The sequence below is a fragment of the Lissotriton vulgaris genome, chromosome 10 (assembly GCF_964263255.1).
Source record: "Lissotriton vulgaris chromosome 10, aLisVul1.2, whole genome shotgun sequence".
NCBI lineage: Eukaryota > Metazoa > Chordata > Amphibia > Caudata > Salamandridae > Lissotriton > Lissotriton vulgaris.
This window is the reverse complement of record NC_141698.1, coordinates 105,893,078-105,909,708: the sequence shown is the minus strand read 5'-3', so window position 1 is coordinate 105,909,708 and position 16,631 is coordinate 105,893,078. Positions and strand designations below refer to the sequence as shown.

General features: G+C 45.9%; 1 protein-coding gene across 1 annotated transcript in view; it reads right to left on the bottom strand.

Annotated features, from left to right (window-relative positions):
* Positions 1–16,631, bottom strand: part of NUDT1 (nudix hydrolase 1) — a 32,352-nt gene continuing 15,721 nt past the window's right edge. Inside the window, exons 3-4 of the mRNA XM_086940623.1 lie at positions 15,666–15,811; positions 1–760 (exon numbers count right to left, since the gene is read on the bottom strand). Of these exons, the coding sequence (XP_086796749.1) occupies positions 567–760; positions 15,666–15,811 (340 nt within the window). The 3' untranslated portion in view covers positions 1–566. The remainder of the gene's footprint in view (positions 761–15,665; positions 15,812–16,631) is intronic.

The following is a 16,631-nucleotide window of genomic DNA, read 5'->3' as shown; positions in this document are numbered from 1 at the left end:
TATATTAGGGGACATTTTAAATCTTCAACTAAACAAGGATAACATTGAATTTCTAAAGCAACCCAACACTGTAAAATATAGCACAACAATTTTAAAATCGCAACGATCAAAGACAAAGTGCTCACTTTTTTTGTAACCAAATGAAATGTATACACTTAAAATTGTTATTTGCGTTATATGATCTGATTTCAACTTCACAAGCAAAAAAATCCCAGTTTCCTTAAAAAAAGGATAAACATAATTATGACAGGAAGTCCGCGTTTTCAGGTTTAGGTGGCACGTAAAGGTCTAAGGTTTGATTCCACATTTTCTCTGTACATACAAAGTAAAAAAAACAGTATATAAAAGAAAAAGTCACCTTGGCTCTGGTATTGGTTCTAAAACCTACATTTGAAGCACAGGGTCCAAAAAGAGGATTTTGATAACTCAGAACAATGCACCTTTTTAAAGGAGAAACTGAAAAAATAAAAGCCAGTATCGACCATACAGTAGTTTAACAACATTTCACTTTAAGGCCTCAAGGCATACGTGTTTCGCGTCCTTTGATTTTCGTAGTCTTAGGTGACCTATAGGATAAGATGATTTTCCTTGATTTCGTCCACTTCTTCCAGTCTATAATCCAGGATTGTGTCATGTCCCTGAAATTTGAAATAGCCGAGGAACTTCTTTTTTTGAAGCATAATTGGAAACCAGTATGCATCGTCCGGCCACATCTGCACAAAGGGGACGTCCTGCAGCTCAAACCACTGAGGGCGCATTTCTAAAAAGAAGCGTAATCAACACTTAGTTAACTGTGTCCACGTTGCTGCCAATAATACTGTACATTCAAACTACATGACAATAAACAAAAAATTGTCAGTTGCTGCTCACAAAAAAAAAATGTAACTGCGCTAAGAGTGAGTAGGGGAAAACATAGGCATCCTGAAAATGAAATTTGAGGAACTAGCTAAACGTTAATACCTTGGAGAGCAAGGGAACCACAGAAAAATAATACTGAATGATCTGATGCCTAAACACCAATAGTGATGAACTTTGAATTAATCACAGTGCGACCCTCACCCCGGCCAAACTTCACAAAATCTAGCCCTAGGCATCGTCGGGCTGCCCACGTTGTCACGCAAATGGAGCGGACACATGCTACATGCTCTGGAGTTTTCCGGTGGCCCGCCATCTTTGGTCGGGGGTCATGGACACCCTCACCAGAGCCGCAGGCCGAACGGACCTAAACTGCTGTGGTATGCGCTCTAGTCTACGCGCGTACACGTGATGACGCGTTACGCCGTAGGCTAGAGCGGAGAGGCGCGCATGCGCAGATGAGTGTGAGGAAAGGCGCGAACGCTAAGAAACGGCAGTTGGCGACCGGAGCTCGTTATAGTTAGACGCTCGGCGCCCTTGGCTCTATACTTACCTGTTACATTAAATAAACGTGAGTTCCACACTCATACCTGTCTCAGAGTTTCCTGTGGGGGAATAAGGAACATTACAGTGGCGACGAGGCTGAGATCTGGACACCACCCGGTGCAGTGGACGACGGCAAACACCCCCACAGCCCACAACCACGAGCCAGCAAGGCAGGTCCTGCAAGGGAGAGCAAAGGGCGTGGCAGCAGCGCAGCAACACGGCAAGGAACCAAACACCAGCCTTACAAGTCAGGTTAGTGTGACCCAAGACTCCAGGAGCCCCCAGGCAGCAACCTGGCAACCAAGGGAGACACCCCCAAGCTAGAGGAAGGGGGGAAGACAGTACAGACTGCGCACACTACGAGGGATAATACCCCAGGTAGCCCAAGGGGCCAAGGTGACACGGCAGAGAGCGCAGGAGCGTCCGGTGAGCCTACCCGAAGGGCCCAGGAAGGAGGACCTAGAGGCGAAGCCAAAATGGCGAATCAAGCGTCAGCCCTAATGGCACCTGTCCCGTTCTTACCCAGACCAGGGGAACCCCAACTAAAATGGGAAGACTGGAAAGAATATTTCCTCAATTACATTGAGGCTCTTGGAGATGAAAGTGAAGGTGAATACACGCCAGAAAGGAAAAAGAGACTGTTGCTCCACAACTTAGGCCCCGAAGGGGTAAGGGTGTTTAAGAACCTGGTGCCCAAGGAGAGGGGTGCAACGGAGACGGATGTCTTTGTGAATGCACTGGACGACCTGGACTGCCATTACCGCCCAGCAGTTTGCGTCTCGATAGACCGCTATAACTTCCAACAGAGAAAACAAGAGGCGGGAGAATCCATCGATGACTATGTGGCAGCTCTCCGCCGGCTAGCAATCACGTGTCGGTATGGGAACCTGCAGGATGAATACATCAAAGATCAAATTGTAATGCACACCACTAGCAGAGCAGTCCAAGACAAGCTATGGGCGATGAATGACACAACCCTGAAAGAAGTTGTGGCGATGGTCAAGAAGGCGGAAATGTCGAAAAGAGGCGCAGACGCAGCAAAAAGGGAAAGTGGGCCGAGACAGATGATCAACAAGATTGATGAGGCACCACAATCCAGCAAGCCCAAAAGCGCTTACGGAGACCCGAGGAAGGATACAAGAGGGTCTGGGAAGCAGATGGCTCGCCCCAGCCAGGGGACAAAATTCGCGTGCTACAGATGTGGCAGTGCAGCGCACGCGGCCCAGGACAGGCGTTGTCCCGCGTTTCGCGCCAGGTGCTCATTCTGCGGGTTGACCGGTCACTTCGAAAAGGTCTGTCGAAAGAAAGGGACGAAGTCCACGGTCAAGTGCATCGACGCGGCCACGGCCAACGTAAGTGAGGAAGACGACCCGGAAGAGGATGATCTGGTGCTGTGCATAGAGGATCAAGTGCTGGATGTATCCGGGAAGCGAAGGGATAAGCCCCGCACCGACATGCTCATCGGGGGCGTCAAGGTACATGTGGCCGTGGATTCAGGGTCCCCCTGGACCATCGTGCAAAGGTCGATATGGGAAGAGGACTTCGCGCCAGTCATAGGACCCGACCTAATGCCGCCGGACATCAGACCCATCTCGTATACCGAGAATTCCATTCCACTGGTAGGATGCAGGGACCTGGAGTTCGAATTCAGAGGACGGTCGGCCACGTGCACCCTGTATGTAGCGGAGAAGGGCCCATCGGTACTGGGATGGAGAGACGCAGGTGATCTCGGCATCATACTCAATCCTGGAGGGAAAGAACAGATTTTGCTAACAGACGAATGGCCCCTCTCGAAGGAGGAAGACTGGAAGGCAGCATACCCCAAGGTTTTCGAGGGCACGGTTGGCAAACTGGACAAATTCGTGCATAAAATGGTCCTTAAGGAGGGAGCAGTACCAGTGGTGCATAAGGTCCGGAACATACCGATATCCACGAGTGAGGCGGTGCGCCAGGAACTACTGAAGTTGGAAGAGCTAGATATCATCGAGCCAGTGGACAGTGCGGAATGGCTATCGCCCTTGGTAGTAGTTAAAAAACCCAATGGCAAGGTCAGGCTCTGTGTGGACCTAAGGGAGCTCAACAAAAACCTCATAGTGGAGAGGTTCCCGCTCCCCAGAATAGAGGAGATGCTAGCAAGGACTAAAGGCATCACCCACTTTTCCACCATAGACCTCACGTCTGCATACTACCAGATAGAACTGCACCCGTCGAGCAGGAAGTACACAGCCTTCATAACGCCCTTTGGATGCTACCAATTCAGGAGAATGCCCTTCGGCCTGGCATCCGCTGCGGCTGTTTTCCAGAAGTTGATGCACAGGTTGTTTAAGGACATATCGGGAGTGCAATATTTCCAAGACGACATCCTAGTGATGGGCTCAGACAAAGGTGAGCACGATAAGAAACTACATCAGGTGCTGGGAGTGCTGCAAGGCAAAGGAATGACGGCGGAATGGAGCAAGTGCAGAATTGGGTCTCGCTCAGTGACCTACCTAGGGCACGAGATAGGAACGCATGGCATCTCGCCGAAGGAGCAAAATGTGAAGGCAATAAAGGACGCCAAAGCCCCAACAACCAAAGAGGAAGTGCGGTCATTCCTTGGAATGGCCGAGTATTACAGCAAGTTTGTCAGACATTTTGCCACGAGAACGTACAGGATGAGACAACTAATCAGGCAAAATACAAAATTCGAATGGGACATGGAGGCCCAATCCGAATTTGAGTCCATTAAAGACTGTATCAGCCATGCCATCCCATTGCAGGGGTATGTCCCCACGGGCAAGACTATTGTAACAACAGACGCAAGCGACAAGGGCTTGGGGGCTGTCTTGGCGCAGGAAAGGGAGGACGGAACCAAAGAAACAATCAGTTTTGCATCCCGGGCGCTGTCCCCGACGGAACAAAGGTACAGCGTAATTGAAAAGGAGATGCTGGCGGTCACATGGGCGTTGAACAAGTTTCGTCAGTTCATATGGGGCACGAGATTCAGGCTCCAAACGGATCACAAGCCACTCATCAAAGTGTTGACGTCATCGGGCCATGACACCGCCACCCCGAGAATAGCGAAAATGACCCTGAAGTTGCTAGATTATACATATGATGTAGAATATCTTCCAGGTACGCAGAACAAGGTAGCGGATTACCTCAGCCGGGCAGCAGCCATGGAAGAGGCGCCGGGAGAGACCCCGGACACAGAGGAGATGGTCGCCGGCATAGAGTATCACGAGACGTCGATCAGTGCGCAGGAATGGCAGGCAGCTTACGAGCTCGATGAGGAAAAGATGGAAGTGAGGAAACATCTCACGCTGGGGTGGCCGGACAAGAAGAAGCTAACGGAGGGTGTCCGACGTTTCTACGAAATGAGAGAAGAATTGTCCCTGAGTGACTCGGGGATATTCTTGTACAGAGGAGAGAGAGTTGTGCCCCCAGTGACACTGATACCCCGGCTGCTGAAATTGCTCCACAAGGGGCATCTGGGCATAGTGAAAACCAAGGCGTTGGTCAAACAGATGTATTGGTGGCCAGGAATGGATGCCCACATCGAGAGACAAGTGCGGGAGTGCGGGCAGTGCCAAGGAGCGGACAAGGTGCTCCGCCCACTCCGTCCGGCACTGGGGAAGTTCGACACCCCGCATGGCCCCTGGGAGGATGTGGCCATAGACATTATGGGGCCCGATTTGGACAGTAGAGGTGTGAATAAGTACATCTGTGTGATAATAGACAAGTATTCCAAGTGGCCAGAAGTGGACATACAAGAGTCGATGGACACGGACACGATCTTGAAGTTCCTAACCTCGGTGTTCCTCAGAGAGGGAATACCCAAAACCATCCTCAGCGACAATGGACCGCAATTTGTGTCGGACAAGTGGGGGAGATACATGAAGAGGAACGGGATCGAGGTGAAACACACTGCCGTGTACCATCCAGCTTGCAACGGCCAGGTCGAAAGGTTCAACAGGGTGCTCATGGGCTCCATCCAGGCAGCCATATCGCAAGGAAAAGACTGGGAGGTGGAAGTAATGAACATGCTATGGGCCTACCGGATAACGCCCTCTGTAGTGGGGTATAGTCCGTTCCAAGTGCTAAGAGGACGGCATCCCTTCACCCGGGACAACGTAGCATGGAGGGAGAAGACCATCACCAGCAAGTGGTCCCCAGCGGTGGTGCAGCACAATCTGGAGAAGGCACAGAAGATCTATGCAGCACACTATGACAAGCGACGCAGCACGAAGGAAACGGCGCTGGAAGAAGGGGAGTGGGTTAGGATCAAACTCCCCACCCTACAAAAGAAGGGCGAAAGTAAATTCAGCCAGCCGCTACAAGTTAAGGAGGTGCGTGGCAGGGCGGCTCTCCTCAGTGACGGCAAGGTCTGGTCACAAGATCGCATGGCCAGAGTCAACAAAATATTAGTCTGGCCCAAGGCCGAGGATGTCGAAAGATGCAGGGATCACCCGGAGGTTAGACCCCTTTCTGAGCACGGCATAGACAACCAAGGGGAAGGTGCAGGCGATGACTGTGAAGCGGTTGTCCTGGGAGCCAGGCCGACCGATGGAGGAGGAGTACAGGCGAATGCAGAGCAGAGAACAGATGTGAGAGAAGCTGGGGTGTCCCATGGAGAGACAGAGGCGGGAGAGAACATGCCGGTAAGACACACCCGCAGCGGAAGGGCAGTTGTAGTGCCCTCTCGTTATAGTGACTTTGTGATGGATGGACACTAGCTTGGTGCCGCCTCCCAAGGTGCCCCACATAGACAATTTGCACAGCTGGAGGACACTTTCCGTTGGGGGGAATGTTATAACTTTGTTTTCATTAAAGGGGGGAGATATGTGGTATGCGCTCTAGTCTACGCGCGTACACGTGATGACGCGTTACGCCGTAGGCTAGAGCGGAGAGGCGCGCATGCGCAGATGAGTGTGAGGAAAGGCGCGAACGCTAAGAAACGGCAGTTGGCGACCGGAGCTCGTTATAGTTAGACGCTCGGCGCCCTTGGCTCTATACTTACCTGTTACATTAAATAAACGTGAGTTCCACACTCATACCTGTCTCAGAGTTTCCTGTGGGGGAATAAGGAACATTACAACTGCGTAGCTAGTAAGTAGCATGTTAGGCCTTCACAAACGCCGACGGGCCACAAAACACTTTATTAACCAGACACTACTAATGGGGCGTACATTCATTGCTATGGACCGGAAAGCAAGCATTCTGCCGGACGGAACATCTGCTGTCCTGCATGATATGCATTGTCCAGCCTGGAAACAAACTAGATGTTGCTGTTCCCTCTTGTCCCGTTTCTACAGGACATTTTCAACGTGCACTATTATTATCTCGTATATCAGACGCACGTGTTGTGATGCTTATGACTAGTTCGGAATGAAATGTATTTTAAGTTTGTGGCTCGTGAACAAAAGAAGGTGTTTTTGGATACATGGCTATACTGACATCTAGTGGAATTTGAAAACGTTGCATGCTTTGGAACAAAGTCGCCAGCTTTAGTGTCACTGTGGCTTCAATCTGAAATAAATGGATTACAGTAAACGTTATAAACATGCAAGGCCTCCTATAACCAGCAGAGCTGTAAAATGAATTTCTCATGGACAGAGTATATATGTACAAGCAATAAAATCTGGATATATATGTAAAAGGAATTTAGTGACTTTATCTGTATCGTGAATTTGACGGTCATTTTGTTGTTCACATATTTTCAATCATTAAAATGAATAACTTTTTCTGAAGAAAGTGGCTATCTATTCTTGCTGTGTGTGGTATATAGGAAAAAGGGAAATATGTTACTATTGCACTACAAGATAGTTATTTTTGTTGGGAAACTTCTACTGTTTACCGAAGATAGTACCGAGGCATTGAGTGAAAATATGTACATCTCGCTGCTGCAGTGATGTTATTCCTTATCAGTTTTTTTTTTAGCTCAGAAGAGTTTCATGATCGGACTATATATTCATAGTTGAGATGTACCACACCGCATGGGTCATATGATGTTGCCCGTAAAGGAGAAAGTATTTTTGTTGTATTTCTTAAGAAGGGTAGGCTGTCAACATTAGTCAACCAAGTCTAAGGTGTGTAACGTTTGAGATCCTTTTTTAGGTTTCGCTGGTGAGCGGAGCTAGGCTCCGCCTCCAGAGAAATCTAATGAGTATAGTAAGCACTATGGAAGACGCCCCCCCGTCCGATTGGCTAGCTCCATAAACGGAGCCTAGCCATTGGACGAGGGGCCTGTCCGTCAATGCCGGACCAGACACGGGGGCGTTCCCGACATTCTTTGGCTTTTGCCGACGTCACGGGACGCCGGGAACGCCCCCGTGTCTGGTCCGGCCGGCCGTGCTTGCTGCTGTCCTCCCTCCTCCCGCCGTCCCCACGTTTCCCTCCTCCCTCCCGACGTCCGTGTCCTTTCCCGCCCCCCTCGTCCTCTCCCGCCCGCCCCCCTCGTCCTCTCCCGCCCCCCCCGTGTATGGACTTGTGGGCCGATCGAGTGCCCACCTCGATTGATTGTTATCTTTAAAGAGCCGGTGCCCACCCGGCATTTGCCCGATAAAATCAGCCCCCGCCTGCCTGCCTAAGGAGAAGGGCCGCTGCGCTGCCCGCAGCGACCCGGAAGTGGTTGGCCGGAAGTGCCCGCCCCCGCAGCCCGGGGGGAAGAAAGAAGAAGCCTGGCGGCCGGTTTGCAGGGCTCCCGTGATGCGAGGGAGCCCTGCTGCATCTAGGAGAGCCCAGGAGGAGAGGAACCCCGCCCGCGGCCCCAAAGCGACCGCCGGAGGAGTGCTGCAGGGAGCAAGGCTCCCGTGTGAGGAGGTTAGCCCCGCCCGCCAGAAGACAGCCGGTGAGTGCGGGTGCTTTCAAAGGGGGGGGGCTGTACTTGTAAATGCTTGTTTCATAATATGCAATGAATCCCCACTCGAGAGTCTTGAAAGCCAGCCCACTGTGTGCCCGCCGCCCGACCCCGGGCTCCCGTGCAGAGCTTCCCGCGCACGCGCAGTGCGCCCTCGTGACACGGAGCGCCGGTTCTGCCCGCGGCCGGGCACCGGTGCCAACATTCCGCGCCTTTGTCCCGCCGAGGTCGCAGTCACGGAGGAGGCTAAAGCAAGCACAATTACCCGCGCTCCGGTTACACGCACACAAGGGCGCTCTGTGCCCGCGCCACCGATGCCCCCAACACAAAGAGACGCTTTGTTGCGCAGCACCAGCTACTGCTAGGAGGCCTGAATTAGCCGGGGTATTGTGGGTGGAAGGGGTGTTACATGAAAAATAAACTTATGGGGGAGGCCTGCTTGTTATTCGATACCACTGTTTTAATGAGCACTGCAGAAGCGGCTGTAAGGTTTTTAAGTGAGAGCGAATAATATGTATAAAATAACTCATCTTTACTTGCTAGGCCCGTGAGGGGCGCTGAACCAGAGTGCCACCTGCAAGGGTGGCCATGCCGGCGGCCATCTTTGCATTTTGCTACAGAAAGGGGGTAAGGGCAAAGTGGCCACCCCACTCCCAGTGCTTGACTTTCCTGTGATAATCTAATGCATTCTGGGTGCTGTAATCTTGGTTTCTCACAGCAACACGGGAGTCTACCTTGGCATGGGGGAAGGAATCATTTATAGGACGGGCAGACTGTGCACCAACTCTGGGACAGTCAGTGTTCAGATGCTGCTAAAAGCCTCTGAGGAACCTTATGAAATGTAATCTAAAACATGTTCTTTATTACTGGGGGTTTCCGTGGTGACTTCATTTATCTGCATTTGTCTTGTGAGGCACTGTTTGACCATTTAGCTCATTGCGTTGTGCTGCTGGTTCCTGGACTCAGGCCTTTTATGTTCTGGGATTTTCAATGACCCAAGTCAAACTGGTCAGTTGATATTGTATTTGCTCCAGTTTCTGTTTGTTTAAAGGTGAGTCATGCAGGGGACATGCAGACAGGGCTGAAGTAGACTAAAGCACTGCTTAATGATGGATAACACTGGATATACTTGCTGTGTCAGCCTCCACTGGAAATTCTTTCCAGTTACGGGGAATTATAGGGGTGAAAAAGCAACAGCAAAGCCAATAGGTCTTACATAGGAAAGCTATTGGCAATTAATTTTAGCCATGCAGTACAGCAGTATGGCTGTCCAGCAAAACATTTTTTTAAAACCCTATGATGCTGCCAGGGCTAATTCGCTTTTTTAATGAAAAACAAAACAAATGGGGGAGTTGGTTGGGGGGAAAGGTAACACAAAGGGAGAGCGGGACAGAAGGAAACCGGTAAGGGGGGAGCATGTGAAACACAACGGTGAAATACACTGACAACCGAGGATGGGCAGGATGCGCTGGGGAGGCAAGCGGACAACCGCGGATGGGCAGGAGGCTCTGGGTAGGCATGCGGACAACTGAGGATGGGCAGGAGGCACTGGGGAAGCAAGCGGACAACTGCGGGTGGGCAGGAGGGGCTGGGGAAGCACATAGACAATAAGTGGGTGGGCATGAGGATGGGGACGCTAACAAAATGAGCGCTTCTGGGTAGAGCTGGGGAAGCAGACAACGGTTGCTGTGGCAGCCAGCTGACAATGGAGGGTGGACGGGGGGGAGCAGAAGCAGCACATAGGCAACAGTGCAAAGGAGGGCCTGGGGAAGCAAACCGACAATGCAGGGTGGATGTGCAGGGCTGGAGGAGCAAACGAACATGGGGTTGGTGGGTATGCAAGAATGGTAAGGTAAGGTGGGAGGGAGAAAGCAAGAACGGCAACTGAAGGACCTGGAAACCACATAAGAGGAAAAATGACAAGCTATATGCAAGTGACAATATTCAAAACAATTGATCTATCAGGACAACATATAATCAAAGAACACTGTGCATGGATATTATTAAAAATCTTTTTATTTTCATAGTTTTATCGTTTTTTTAGTATAAAAAAATCTCTATTTCGTTAGAATCTTCAATGCATCAAGCAATTTATGACAATTTATAGCATGATCATATCATTAAAAAAGACAGACAATACACTTTTTATATCTAATACAGCACTTGTCATGTATTTAAAACAGGGTCCAGATGGTTCTTGGACAGAAAGGAGGGTCAGCAGTAGATGGAGACTACGCGTGTTTCGGCAGTTGCGTTCGTCAGGAAACCATCTCAACTTTCTCTATTTTATTCTTCCTTAAATTCACGCTGTTATGGACAATGCTGCTTTTTAGAGTCGCTCGATGGTCAATCAAAAAAATGGCTGGGAACCTTTCAGAACAAATGTGAATGGACCACATGCATTCACGTGGAGTTCTTTAACATAAAGGAACAAGCATTTACAATGCAATGGTCTCGGCATTCTTAAAGTTAGAGCTATTGGCATTGCTCATGACATTATTTTTATTTATGCTTTTGTTTTTAAAACATAAATAAATGGCATTGTCATTTACAATGCCTATAGCAGGTCATAAGCCTCCTTTTGTTGGAGTCTCCTGGCTGTCAGCAGTCAGGAGCCTCACACCTGATGCAAATGGAGCGGAGGGCTCTGTGCGTGTGTTTGGGGAGCTCTTTGCGTGTGTGTGGGGGGCTCTTGTGTGTGGGGGGCTCTTGTGTGTGGGGGGCTCTTGTGTGTGGGGGGCTCTTGTGTGTGGGGGGCTCTTGTGTGTGGGGGGCTCTTGTGTGTGTGGGGGGCTCTTGCGTGTGTGTGGGGGGCTCTTGCGTGTGGGGGAATCTTGCGTGTGCGTGGGGGGCTCTTGTGTCTGTGGGGGGCTCTTGCGTGTGTGGGGGCTTTTGCGTGTGTGGGGGTCTATTGCATGTGTGGGGGGCTCTTGCGTGTGTGTGGGGGGCTCTTGCGTGTGTGTGTGGGGGGGGGGCTCTTGCGTGTGTGTGGGGGGGCTCTTGCGTGTGTGTGTGGGGGGGCTCTTGTGTGGTGTGTGGGGGGGCTCTTGTGTGGTCTGTGTAGGGGGCTCTTGTGTGGTGTGTGTGTGGGCCTCGTGTGTGTGTGGGGGGCTCTTGTGTGTGTGTGGGGCTCTTGTGTGGGTGTGTGTGTGTGCAAATGCAATACGTCTCGCATTTGCGACAGAGTAAGCTATTGGCATTGTAAATGACAATGCCATATATTTATCTGTTTTCAAAACCAACACATAAATAAAGTTTGTCATTTACAATGCCAATAGCTCTAACTTTTCCGAAGGCGAAACCGTTGCATTGTAAATGCTTGTTATTTCCCTATTTTTGGTGTCTATTTCAAACATTTCATGCTTTAGAGAGCAGTGAACTATTACACATTCATTCTGAATAGCATAGTACAAATACTTTTGTAGGTGGTCAAGGAAATTGGCTATCCTATTAAGAGTTTCAGAGTTCTTTTCCACTTATTCAGTTTAACAGCAAACTTTGCTCTTCTCCTGGAGATTAATCTGTCAGACGTTTTGGTTAGTAGGCTTTAGAAACATTGGTTTGGGAAGGTATCTGCTTCTCCTGCTCTAGATAAGAAAAACAGACCATGCACCAGTGATATCAGACTTTGACTTGGTTCCTTCTAGCAAAGGCAATAACAGGTGGATATTCAACACCTCTTCTCTGAAAGGTAGCCAACCAGTTCAATGCAGAATTTCAATTCTTCACTGCATATTTTTATCTTAAATGTAGAACATCTTCCAATACATGTGTGTGCAATAACTGGGAATCTTATCAAGCTGCGACAAAAGATATTAATTGGGCTAGTAGACGAAAAAGTGTATGAGAAAATGTCTACAATATTTGGCAAAAAATAAATCTTTAAAACAGGAGTATGCCGCTTTAAATCACCTTGTTAATTTACACATGAAGCAAAACCAAACTGCTTTGGAGGAAGAAATGCAATAGGCAAACTTTTAGCCTACTACTTAAAAATAAAGAAAGGTCATTTATTAAATCCATTCTTGATGAAAATGACAATGTAAAAGTTGCTCATTCTGAAACTGGCACTTGGTTGAAATAAGAGTTCTCTTCTTTACTTGAATACAATACTATTTGTTTCAAAGATATTCCCAGAAATTATTATGAATCCCTTGATCCGTCTTTATTGGAAAATGAGATTACGGTTAAATCTCTGTAAAGATTATAGCTCTAGGACTGGAATTGTTCATACTGCACTTAGGTCAAAATTAACAATTTTCATTTGTTAAAGGGAGATTGTCATCAATGCAAGAGAAGTTTTATATATATCACTGGCAAAGCTCCATTACTTGAAGTCTCCTATGCAGCTTGTGCTTTATATGCTGAGAAAGCAATTGTTCGTTAGAAGTTTTATGGAAAATGGCCTATATTGCCATGGCATTGGACCTAACTTTCTAAAAGTTTAAACTATATTATACAAGCATTTGCAATCGAATAGGTCTCACATTTAGAAGAGTAAGAGCTATTGGTGTTGTAAATAACAATGTTTTTTACCTATGTGTTTTGACTTGAAGTGGAATTATGAGGGTTGTATTGGAATTGTGTGGTGTGCAGTGGAATTGTGTAGTGGAATTATGTACATGGTGAATAGATAGGGGTGAGGGCTGCAAATAATAGATAGAAAGGAAGAGAGAGCGCTAGGTAGTTTGTGCTGGAAGTGGTGAATGAATCCCAGACAGAGGAGCAGAAAGAGTGTGTGTGTGAGAAAGAGAGAAAGAAGGGGAGAGCAGGCGACATTCTTTCCTTAGAATCTTTCTCAGCTAAAATTTAAGACACATATTATAGGATTTGAATCCCATGAAATAAAGTATCCTGTATTTTCAGACAACATTGTTTTTGTATATTATTAATATATAGAATTATACAGGTGAATAGGATTGTAATTCCTGGTGATCTCCGGGGGAAGACAGATAATTTAACTGTGAATAGTAAAAACATTAAATATTTAGGAGTGTGGCTTTCCAGCACTGATATAGACACTATCAGATTCAATTTTGAATACGTCAAAGAAAAGGTTCAAGCCTTTAGGATAGGACTCCTCTTAATCTGTCCTACGGAGGTCTCTTACATTCCGTAAAGATGATACTTGCCCCAGCAATCCTTTACTCTGTTCAAATGCTGCGAGTTAATTTACCGAAATTATTTTTCAAATATATAGATCGAATATTGTATAATTTTTCTTCAGAATAATAAACAGGTGCACATTTCTTTGTACAGATTGAGTGCATCTAAAGAGAAAGGTGGAATATGGTTTCCTAACTTCTCCCGATATTTTACAGCTGCTTGTCTTAGACAAGCTTGGAACGGTTTAAGATCACTTGCCGCTATAAAATCCCAAACTGGGCTCATTTGTAAAAAAAAAAAAAAAATCTTATTTTCTTGTAATGTATTATTTTGCTTATCACAGAGACCAACTTCTTTTTATCTCTCTATTTTGGAGAACTTGTGTATTCTTCCCTTATCAGATGTTTTGCATTTTTCTAAAAACGGAGATGGTTTTATCTGCTCTCCCACTTGGTATAAAAAATGTATTAAAATTAATAATGTAGTGATAGTCTAAAAAAGGAGAAAACAGATCCACAATGGTATATCCTGTGCACATTTATTTGAAAGCAATAGTTTATATATTTTTTGCTACCCGCAGGATACATACTTAATTCCCATTTTTTTTCTAGACAATGTAATAGAGTAAAAAATGGTTGGGGAATTGTTGTTGGTCTTGTGTACATACTATCAGTATTATTAATCTGGTAATCAGATATACACCCAATGCTTTCTAATATTTAAGTTTCCTCAAGACAATGAATATTAATAGGGTTAACAAAAATCCAGTTAGAATGGGAAAAAGATTTAGTGGTATGTTGCTTCAACATTAGTAAAAATATTTGGAAACACATCTACTTCCTGAGCTGCTAACATCACACAACCACTATATAAATGAAGAGTTTATACTGCACGAAGCCTTCATAAAATGAATATCTCAATATCTGAACAACACTGGCTTTGTTCTACTCATATTTGAAGCCTAGACCCCATGAATTTTTAATGCTCTTTAGAAAATCTATTTTGGGTTCACTTTTGGAGAATAATCAATGCTATTCTGAATTCTAATGTTCAACCCTCATTCGGGAATATCCTTTTTGGAAGTTTGATTCAATACTGAAAAATCCTTCCATCAAAATGTTAAATATTTGATATATTAATTGCTGTGACTGTTCAACAAATAACTATAAACTGGAAAGATAAAGCAAAAGTGTCTATTATTACATTTCTGAAACAGTATTTGTTTTAATCATAAAATAAACAGATTAAATATGTTCTCCTACAATTCGCAAGTAAAACAGCTATGTTATGGCCTCCATGAATATATTCTCTATCCCGAAGCCCGGTATAATAATAATAATAATAATAATAATAATAATAATAATCATCAAAACCCTTTTGACTGATGGATATTTACTGTTCGTTGCTTATGATCCTTCAAGTATATTGGGCAAAGCATTATTCAAGCTAATTGTTGAGAAAATACTTTATTGGTCTTGAATTGCATCGATTAGGAAAACCTATTTGCTATTTATTAGCTTTGTTGTATAATCACACAACGTATCATAAGGACATTGACCTCCTTTTCCCTCTTTTCTTAATTCTTTTTTATGCAAACTAATCAGATTTCAATGATAATGGGGATCTTGTTTTTCAGTTATCTTCAGCAGGAGCAAAATATTGTAATTACTGTTTTCTCCTGTTTATATTAGCTATTGCTTCAAAATGGCAAACATGTATTATTTATTTATATAGTTAAATCTCTCAAACAAAAATGCAAGGTGCATGTGGTACAAGTTTGTGTGTGCTCAAGTGCAAACTGGTGCCATGTGTTCTATCCTCAGCATGGATGCAGTAATACTGTGTACAAAACAAGGGTTGGGGAGGAAGTGACGAAGGAGAATGTTCACAGAATACTCCTTTGCACTTTCCACAGGCGACCAGAGAGGCATACTGAATTACCCTTTTGCCACTTCACCTCCTTCAACAGTATAAAGGTATACTCTGAGACAAAAGAATGTCTTCATTTAAATGGCGTTGCATCTGCATAAAAATGCAGAATGACTATTATCTACTGTGTGCTGACTTTGTGTCCATGAAATAATTTTTAATGAAAGGGCCGCACAAATAGCTGCAGTCCTCTCTGTAATGCAGAATTAACAGCAGCACAGAAACTGGCACAAACACATTTTGTGATCATGGGTCACTGATAACATCATAACCCTTGAACTTACACCCCAGATTACTCATGAAGTATTTATGCTTCCTAAATGTCTAAAACAATGATTTCAATAAGCTTTCCACTGTGAATTTCTAGTATTCTATGATCAACACACTGTACCTTCACTTTCTGTCGGTTCGCCAGAATAATTGTCTGCTCGAAAAATGTGGACATCCATCAGCTCAGTGCTGCCGACAAATTCAAACTTGATGTTTCCAATCTTGTGCAGCTCATCCACTGTCAGGCCACTCTCCTCCAACAGTTCCCTGCAAGCAGACAACTAAAGTGAGAACATTCTTTTTCCACAAGAGTCAAAGCAAACCTAGTACAGAGGGGGAATGCTGAAAGCTCTGTCGCTAGTAGTCAATTTTACTAAACAACCATGAACAAGCTTCCAGGCACATGTTTTCAGGAACAAGTGAATGGTGAACTAAACTGAAACAGAATTCCACAGTACAGAGGGGAGAACACTTAGTCGACACGCTGCCATTCGTTATCAAGTATACAATAGCAATAAAATGGAGAACATGGACAAGTCCGTGTATCCACAAGATTGCTCCCATCACGTCATCCACCCAGACGGAAGTCCAGATTTCCTGCTTACATTAAGCATGTGCCCAAAGACATTACTTTTGATGATAGGCTAGAGGTGAAGAAGCGCTTTAGAGTCCTAGGTAAAGTATAAAAAGGCTGTTTATCTGTGGTGGATTAAAAAAAACTGTATTGATGCCTTTGGCATTTTTATGGTTTTCTGAATTTTGTTAAGACGAGGTGGCATCTTGTACCTATGGATGTTTACCAGTTGGGAATGGAGTGGTCAGAAATCCCTAACGCTACTGCAAAAAAGTAATGTTTGGAGCAAGCCTGCTATGAATACATTACGGTTGGAACACTAATAAGGGATTTATTATCAGGATTTAAGATCTATGTTTTCTCATTATGGTATTTTGTCAATTCCTTCCATAGAAAGTTCCTAAACTATTGAAAATGAAAATCCCTGTTGGACCCGGCCTCGTGGCGTGGTTCCCCCCGTTCCTCAGTGTCCCGTTAGCCCAGCCCTGCACCCCGAAACCCCTGGTCGTCCCG